This window comes from Anopheles ziemanni, chromosome 2 (assembly GCF_943734765.1).
Source record: "Anopheles ziemanni chromosome 2, idAnoZiCoDA_A2_x.2, whole genome shotgun sequence".
Classification (NCBI taxonomy): Eukaryota; Metazoa; Arthropoda; class Insecta; order Diptera; family Culicidae; genus Anopheles; species Anopheles ziemanni.
This window is the reverse complement of record NC_080705.1, coordinates 8041268-8050466: the sequence shown is the minus strand read 5'-3', so window position 1 is coordinate 8050466 and position 9199 is coordinate 8041268. Positions and strand designations below refer to the sequence as shown.

Below are 9199 nucleotides of genomic sequence, written 5' to 3'. Positions count from 1 at the left end.
AAGTGCTAGTCTCCTCGTTCGCGGATTAGCATAATCGACCATAACGGCCGGTTTACGTAAGACCTGGTGGTTGGTGGCTGGCGTGCAGTGCGAATTCTGCAAAGCGTGAGGTGAGCTGCAGCCGGAATAAAATAATCAAACTAATTCCGGAGTCCAGCTCGCCCCCCGGGGGGGGAACGGTCAGTGTTGTGTGGGTGCGCCGCCGGGTAACGAGTTCGGTCGTAAAAGTCGCAAAGGTCGTAAGCCATCGTTTCGTTGACGTGGCGTTCCGTAGACAAAGCCCGAGTGCGAAGGAAGTGTGTTATTTGCTTCGATTCTTCGGGAAATAAATCTACTTTCGAGTGAAGTCATTGTGCACCTTGGAGGTGGTGGTGGGGAGTTGGGAGGAGACCTGCGGAGTTCGGTCTAGTCCGCCGGCCGTCGGAGATAGCCATCAATTAGGGCTAATGCAAATTACGCTGCCAGAACGCGCGCGCGCCGTGGCAGAACAATGATTAATATGCAGCAATTACTGGCGAACGGGGGCTGCTGGCGGCGGGGAAGCTGGAAGCTGCCCGAAGTGACCGGTGTGGTGGCGCGGGTCGTGGGCAGTGTCGCCCACGTGTCGTCGGTGCTGGCGCTGCTGACGCTGTTCGGCGCCATCGGGCGTAACGCCGGCTTCCTGGCGGACCGCAAACCGGTCTACCTCGAGGCGAAGATCGGCTCGTACGTCGTGCTGGACTGTCCGGTTGATTTCCCCCAGGACATACCGATCCCGTACGTGCTGCACTGGAACAAGGAGGTAAGCATCGTTGGAGTGTGATAAAATTGCGATAAAAATTCAATTTACTCACCAACCGCCGTTGGTGGGAAGAGTTTTCCAAGATAACAAAATAAAAAAAAAACGGTACGCTCGGTGGAAACCAATCGCAAACCACCCAGGTTGGTCCATCAAGCCACAACATTCTAGTACACCCAAAGGCACAACAACGTGATCCTGGATTCGGATAGCGTCCATCCGGACGTTCACCAGGACGATCCAATTTTACCGGTGTAAATTGGTGTCAACGTAAACAACGGTGGAAACCCGGACCAGATACCGGGTTCCTTAATGGAAAACAAATTTGGCCATGTTTTGCGAAATGGGATTGTGTTGCGCTGCGAAACGACGTCAGCGTCGTAAAAGGTTGTTGTTGTTAACGGTATCGTTCCGTTCTTCGAAAGACACACACTACCCATCTCTCTCTCTCTCTCTCTCGGTCTATTAGAGCCCTGAAGCGCATCTCTAGCCTAGTCGAGCTTGAGGGACGGGAGGCAGGGGAATGCAGCTTCCCCAGAAGTGGCCGGAGGGTATCATTTCATTGACCGCAAAGTTTAAGGTCAAATTTATTATTATTTGTTTTACGCAACGGCAACAGCGTGCCTATCAGACGAGATGCACATCTACGGTTGTGGTGGGAGTTGAAGGAGGAGGAGGAGCTGCAGTAAATGGGGTTTTTATTTCCCTCCGTCCGACCAGGCTTAAGCCACCCCGGAATGGGGAGGATGGCAATCCATTCCAGCAGGCACGCCAGCTCGGGCAGGGACGGATGACTTGCTGACGCCTCTGACACTGAAAGCGTGACATGCACGCGAACCGAATGTGCAACATGCAGCCCCTAATCCGGTGCATGACGGCTTTTGCGTGCACTTGTCAAGCTGACAGGTTGATGATGAGGGGAATGAGGGCTAGAGCCCCGGGGAGGCGGGTTTGCACACAAACAAACGGGCCACGTTTCGCGGGCGCAACATGCGATTAACGTGGGAGCAGCAGAAGAAAGGAACACCAACCCTAAACTGGAGCCCAAAACAAAATGAAACAACCCAATGGTGGCTTAATCAACGTTGGTCCATCGTTGCACGAGCTTTTCCGTGGCTCGCGGTTCGGTTCTTTCCCCCTGTTCCCTTTTTTCTTTACTCTCCAGGCGTGTGTTCACATTTGAAAAGTGTGCATTTTAGTGCACTTTCACCACCACGCTGATGAGGCGAGATAAAGCTTTACCGTGGGCCCGCTTTTATGATGTCACGCCCGCTCGCCCGTCCGCGGGGCGATGTTGTGAATAATGGTGCGGAATTTAAAATTATGGGTTGACAATGGGTTTTAACGGGCGACGTCGGCGCATAGGTTTTTATCGCCCGATTTACATCGGGTTAAATTAATTCGAAACACCGCCGGCAATTATTTTCTATTCGGCTCTGCTTTTCCTTCCGCCGAGCGTTCGTTTTAATGGGCCGTAAATAATGGTTTATGTTAGAATTTAAAGTGTTTGTTGTTCCGGGGGTAATGGTGTTCGCTTATTGTTATACAACGCCCACCAATATATTGAATTTTCATGTTTGGGAAGTGTTTGTTATTTTAAAATTTGTACTGCTCGCATATTTTACCTTTCTGGTGTATACTTCAATTGGTTTTCAATGATTTGAAAACACAACAGAAGTACTCAAAAGAAGCCAAAGCAAAGAATAAAATGAATTTAAGTCATGAACGGAAGGCAGGACGGTTTTACAAAATAATGAATATCCTTAAATTCTTTAATTACTCGATTTATTCTTCTTCGTTAGAAGGCTTTAGCAATTTCCGTGAATTTTGAAATAGATACATCTCAAAGTGAGTTAATAAACGATTTCATTTAAATTTCTTTTGCTTTGTCATTAATTTCTTTTTCCTACTAAATGTGGAATCCATCCACATAAAGCTGTAGCTTGTTTAACACGTTGCGTACCAAGCGTTTTAGCACAATTTTTAGTACAATTTTTCTAATTACAATTTGTTTATCATATTTGTTAAACCGATTGTTTTCGAAGGCCAAGCAAAAACTTAGCTTCCCAACATATTTATATAAAATATTACAATAATTTTTATGTTGCATTTTCATTTATTTATAGGTCAAAAACTTTTTTGTACTAAAACTGCCGTCACCCATATTTGGGTGACGCGGTACGCAACGTGTTAAAGAAATATTGCCAAACCAATGGTTGTTGCTGGTGGACCTCTTTAAATCAAGAAGCTGCTCTTTTATCCAATTTGTGTTCAAAATGAATAGCAAAATGCAGAGCTACTCCAATCTGTTTATGTTAATGCCAAACAGGCACCTTGTAGTTTTTTTTTCAACACAATTTGCTTATTAACATAAATTAATAAATTCACAAACTGAATTTTCGATTGCACACCGGTACAGTCGGGGCACGACTGATGCACTTTTGCATCTTTCCCTCGCATAATTGCATTATTATTTCAGTCAGTCGGACTGTTGCTGCAAAAATGTTTATCTCCAACACTGTCCATCGTTCGGCAGAGCGGACATAAATTTGCCATTTCCGGACAGAGAGCGCTTTCTTGCTCCGACGCCAAGAGTAAACAAAGAACCTGGAGCAACCAAAGAAACAAACAATCAGTGTTGAGGGTTGCACACGCCCTTCCCCCCTACTCGTTGCCCCCCTTCCCTGCCCCAAAAGGGCGGCAAAACTCGGCCGGCGTCGGCAGAATCGTAATTAGCAAAAGTGCACGCGATTCGCATTAATTTGCGCCGAAAACACTGCGAGCAAAAATCAATTCAAATTATTCTCATACACACACACACACACAGAAAGAGACAGCGGCACAGAGCCGGAGCAGAGTCGTCGAGTGGACGGCTTCCGGTTCTCCGCCAGACGGCCGGATAAAGGGGCTCGTTTTTGCAAATGCAAATGAGAAATCTTGTGCAGTTGGCGTGCAGTGTTGCAATTGGACAGATAACAGATGTGCATGGCATTCGAAAGAAAAGAACAAAAAACGAACAAAAACACGAAAAAGTGGAAAAGAAACAACGCGTGCTGGGAAATGAAGGCCAGTGCATATTGGGATGGCGTTTGGGTTGCCCGTGTTTGGGTTTGACACTAATTGAAACTGTCTCCCGGTTTGGGTCTTCGCCCGGTTTGGGCGGGAGGTAATTGTGTTTCGTATCCATGCATTGTAATAATTCATTTAAAGCTGTTTTGCATGCTGCTTATCGCCTTTTTTCACAGGGGACTTTGACACATGAGCATTTTAAAATGCCATAAACTTCAAACCAGTTCTCATGCACGACTCGTTACATTTATCAGGTGTGGCATGCATTTGATACTTTGTGGTACGTTGAATAAAATTCTTAACAAAATGTGGAGTGCTTGGTAGAGATTGAAATTTAAAACTATATTGTTACAATTACACAACGGCTTTTATGGCATAATTTTATGGCTTTTATGGCAAAGCCGACTAACAGAGCAGCCCTGCCAAAAAACGCAGCATCCCAGTTGACTTTGCTATTTCCTAGAAGAAACTAGAGTAGTTTGCGCTTGGGATTGAAAGTGACCAAAAGTGAAGCTGTGTAATTGACCCTAGCATATAGAAAACCATCTGTAACAGCTTTCAACCCCAAATAACTCTGTGTTATTCGCTGTGACTACAAGATAAGAACCTCGACGGAAGAACATCATCGAAGTCGTCACCGGGAACGAAGTACGAAGCGGATCCGTGATAGTGTACGCAGTATGGAAAAGCATATGCACTCACGGGAAGATAGTCGGAAGACCAAACATCAGCACCGGGAGCATCATCGTAGCCGTAGCCGTGACCACAAGTACCGGAATCGTTCACGAGACCAACGTGAGGATGATGTTTCCAGAATGGCGAAGCGCTCACATCAGTCAAGCCCGGAGAAGCTTTATTATTGCAAGGGAAAAGAGTTCTCTCAAAACCTCACCACATTGACGATGCAAACAGCATCGACAGTAAGTGACTATGTTAACTTGTTAAACAGTTATGATCAAAAGCAGGAGGAAGAAACAATGTTGAACAAGGACAACGAAGGTGGGTGTTCCTCGGTTTTACCTAAAGAAGAAAACGATTCGGCTGGACCCAGTAGTGCCACCGAGGGAGAGTTGGTCCGGAAACGTAGAAAAAAGACCCGCTGGTCAGACGCCATCCACGGCCGGACCTTCATTCCGGGTATGCCAACCGTTCTGCCAGCATCATTGACGCCCGATCAGCAGGAACGGTACCTGGTCCAACTGCAGATCGAAGAGATCAACTACCGGCTTAGGACGGGTGACTTCATGATACCACAAAATCGGCACGAAAGGTCTCCGTCACCGGAACCGGTTTACCGAAGCGACGGAATTCGACTGAACACGCGCGAGTATCGGATGCGCAAGAAGCTGGAACAGCAACGCCATCAGCTCATCCGACGAATGCAGTCGCTCAATCCGTGCTTCCAGCCCCCACCGGACTACAAGCCGCCTGTAGTTCGGCCCTGTGAGAAGGTGCTCATTCCACAGGACGAGTACCAGGACATTAACTTCATAGGGCTGCTGATTGGGCCCCGGGGAAACACCCTAAAGGCGATGGAGAAGGACTCCGGAGCGAGGATTGTCATCCGCGGCAAGGGGTCGGTGAAGCCTAGTAAAGCCGCTCACAACAAAGGTAAGCCGCTGCCCGGCGAGGACGAGCCATTGCACGCGTACATCTGCGCCGGCGATATGGAGGCGGTGAAGAAGGCGGCCGATATCGTCAGGGAGGTAATCCGAAAGGGCGTCGACGTACCGAATGAGGGCAACGAGCTACGGTGCATGCAATTGCGCGAGCTAGCCAAGCTGAACGGCACTTACTTCGAGATATGAAGAGCACGCTGAAGCAATGCCGGTAACTACGTCGAAACACATGTCCATTATCGTTAGGAGACCGTGAAGATTGTTTGAGTTGGAGAAGAAATAAAAGAACTGCTTTTCTTGAAACCTTCCAATTTCGCTGCTTTTGGTTCATTTCATCACGACGGTACTGAGGGAAGTCGAAGAAATCCAAAACATTGCAGCTATAACCTTGGGCCAAATTTCGCTCCGGCCACTCCCAAACCCACTCGTGGATCTCGGGGTGAACATTGCTGACCGTTGACCACTTCCGAGGGCGAATTTTGCGGGCCGCTTAAATGATATTGTCAATAAATTCATTACCATTTCTAAGACAGCATGACCTTAATTCGATAATGAATGGGGTGCGGTGGTCCGCTCCTCCTCCACTTCCCGCCGGCCGCACCGGTGGAGAAACACGAGTTCGCCAATTTAACACGACCGGGATCAGCCGTCGTTTACGTGATGACTCCGGTTCACCCGAACGGCCATTCCCTTCCGGGAAACCGTTGCCCAACTCTGCGGCTTTATGACAATTATCATTGGCTCCTATTCCGGAGCGCGGCGGGGAAGTGGCGAACAGTGAAGAAAAGATACGAAAACGGATGGAAAAGATAAGACCAACCATCTCGTAACGGTCCGGAATGGTTTCGGTTCGAAACATGGTGGCTTTGAGATGAGGTTAACATTTTCCCATGCCATCGAGGGGCTCCATTGATCGCATTTATCATAATTTGTAGCAAGCAGCTGTGGAGATGCCGCGCTCGGTTTGCGGTTGGAGGAAACTCTCTTCTAATTCAATGTTCCGAAATGTGGTGCAAAATAAAACGCATCGTTGACTTGGAATGCTACCGTTTGATCAAATTAATCCGAACCTTACGTCATCCTAACTGATCGTTGATGGTAAACTATGTGATCATCGTGTTATTTCGGACCGAATTGTCTCATCATGTTCCACACCCATGAATAAGTTCATTTATGTACCACTTTTCAAATTTACCACACAGAATAATGAAGTTTATGACCTTACCAACTTTTGGCTTGTTTCATCTTCAGAACAAACCGGTCTTCACGCTGTACGACGGCCTGCTGAATGCGTACGAAACGTTCATCGGACGCGTGACCATGCTCAATAACGACATCGTGTACGGCAAGGCTTCGCTCAACCTAACGTCAATTCGGGAAAGCGACAACGGCTGGTACGAGTGCAAGGTGATCTTCCCCAATCGCGTCCCGAACAAACGAAACAACGGCACGTGGTTCCACATCTCTGTACTTGGTGAGTGAACCCTTTCCTAGAGCCAGAACATTCCTACCGGAGGGTTGCCTTTGACGGGTCTCTCATCGGATTGCAGGTGGGACGCTGTTGCGCGTTCCTCCAATCAACCAGACGGTGCTCGAGGGCGATCCAGCCTTCTTCCACTGCGTCGTGCAGAACCAGGAAACGATGTTCGTGGAATGGTATAAGGATGGAGTGTCGCTGATGGAATACTTCGACCTATCGCACCGCTCGACGATGGGCCCCGACGGTAGTCTCACGATCAACCCGACGCAGATGAGCGATCTCGGGTTCTTCACCTGCGAGGTGCGCAACGCGGCCAACGACAGCCAGGCGGCCAGTGCCTACTTGAACGTGCAATGTAAGCCCTCAAACGGGAATGCTACAAAACCAAAGGGGATTAACTTAGTCCAACTCGTATTCGTTCCAGATAAAGCGAAAGTAGTGTACGCACCGAAGGAGGTGTACCTGCCGTTTGGCGAGTCGGCGGTGCTGGACTGTCACTTCCGGTCGAATCCACCGTTGAAGAATCTGCGCTGGGAGAAGGATGGCTTCCTGTTCGATCCGTACAATGTGCAAGTAAGTGGCTGGGAGCTAGGTAGAGAGCACGTTACAAGGCAAGATACCCCCTTGCAGGGCGTCTTTTACAACCGTAACGGGAGTCTTCAGTTCGACAAAGTAGATGATTCGCACGCGGGACGTTACTCCTGCACGCCGTACAACGATCTCGGTACGGACGGTGCGTCGCCGATCATCACCGTGATCGTACAGCGACCACCGTACTTCACCCTCAAGCCGAAGCTTGTGTACGTGACCAAGATGGGTGGCACGGTCGAGATGCACTGCGATGCACGCGATCGGGATGGTTACCACACTCCCGACATCATGTGGGTTAAGGTGAGTCATAAATGGCCATCACTTCCGAGTAGGTGTTTTTAATTGAAATCATGTTTTGCGTTTTGTCCCATCAGAAAGATGGAAGCCTGCTGCCGCACGGTCGGTATACGATCGAGGGTGGCAATCTGACAATCACGGACATCGTAGAGTCGGACCGGGGCATATACGGCTGTCAGGCGACGAACGAGGCAGCGACGGTAACGGTGGACGCGGAGATCATGATCGAGAACGTATCGCCAAGGGCTCCGTACAATCTGACGGGAAACAGCACCGACACGGCCATCACGATCCGTTGGGCTCCGGGCTATATCCGGCAGTACCTGGAGTACATCATCTGGTACCGGTTGGCTGACGCACCGGAGTGGCGTACCCTTAAGGTGAGCAATAAGCACATCCTGGAGGCGACAATCACCAACCTTCAGCCGGCTCGGGAGTACGAGTTCATGGTCCTGTGCCAGGATAACTATGGCGACGGAATGTTCAGCAAGGCCTTCCGGTACTTCACCAAGCGTAAGTATCTTGACACTCGACGTTAGGGTTGGACGTTGGCGTTAGTCGTTTCTAAAATCTCCTCACCAATAGCGACCGAATACGAGCAACCGGAGAACGGACTCCAGGACGCACTGCTGCAGTTCAGTCAGATTGGTTCCCCGAGGAACTTCTTGGTGCGCAAAGAGCAGGAACACTTCCTCGCCCAGTGGGAACCGCCGGAGCTTGGGTTGGATCAGTTGCGCTTTTACATTCTTCGCTGGTGGGTTGAGCCGAAACACGTACTTCATGGCAGTCGGGAGACCTCCGAAACGCAGCTTATTCGTGAGTGCCAGAAGTCTCATTGGACATCCGTGTTTTTCTCCACTAATGTTCTTCCATCTACTTTCAGTGGATGATCTGGACGAGGACGAGATGTACACGTTCCAAGTGTTTGCCCTGTCGACGACCAACTACACCAGCGGCAGCAACGAGTTCGAGATCTACGTCTATCCGTACCGACGCGTGAAGGCGATGACGATCGGTGGCGCTCTGATACTGCTCTTCTGCCTGGCGATCATCTGCACACTGCTCTTCCTGAAGCGTAAACGAATGCGAAAGTTGCGTGAGGCAGAAAATGTTAAAATATGAAGCGAAAACAAAAGCACACCGAATCCGGTTTGATCCATCAACGACCTCCAAGCCATCGAGGAAAGTGTGTGTGTGTGTTGTTGGTTGTTGTTAACTGCCCATCATCAAACCGGTTCGAAATTTAGAAGTGTTGTGGAAAAATCAATGCCAACTCGATGGTATCCTGTTCGATGCAGTGTTTTCCGTTTTCGTTGTTTTCATTCGCCGCCTTCACGTTGGTAAAACTCATGCTATACACATCGA

General features: G+C 49.0%; 1 protein-coding gene across 1 annotated transcript; it reads left to right on the top strand.

Moving 5' to 3' along the window:
• Positions 1 to 490: 490 nt before the first annotated feature.
• On the top strand, positions 491 to 8956 carry LOC131293490 (protein borderless). The gene is made up of 8 exons (XM_058321569.1): positions 491 to 781; positions 6718 to 6940; positions 7017 to 7301; positions 7371 to 7519; positions 7577 to 7837; positions 7912 to 8347; positions 8420 to 8650; positions 8718 to 8956. Exons 1-8 carry the CDS (start codon positions 491 to 493, stop codon positions 8954 to 8956), a joined length of 2115 nt encoding a protein of 704 aa, XP_058177552.1.
• The last annotated feature ends 243 nt before the right edge of the window (positions 8957 to 9199 follow it).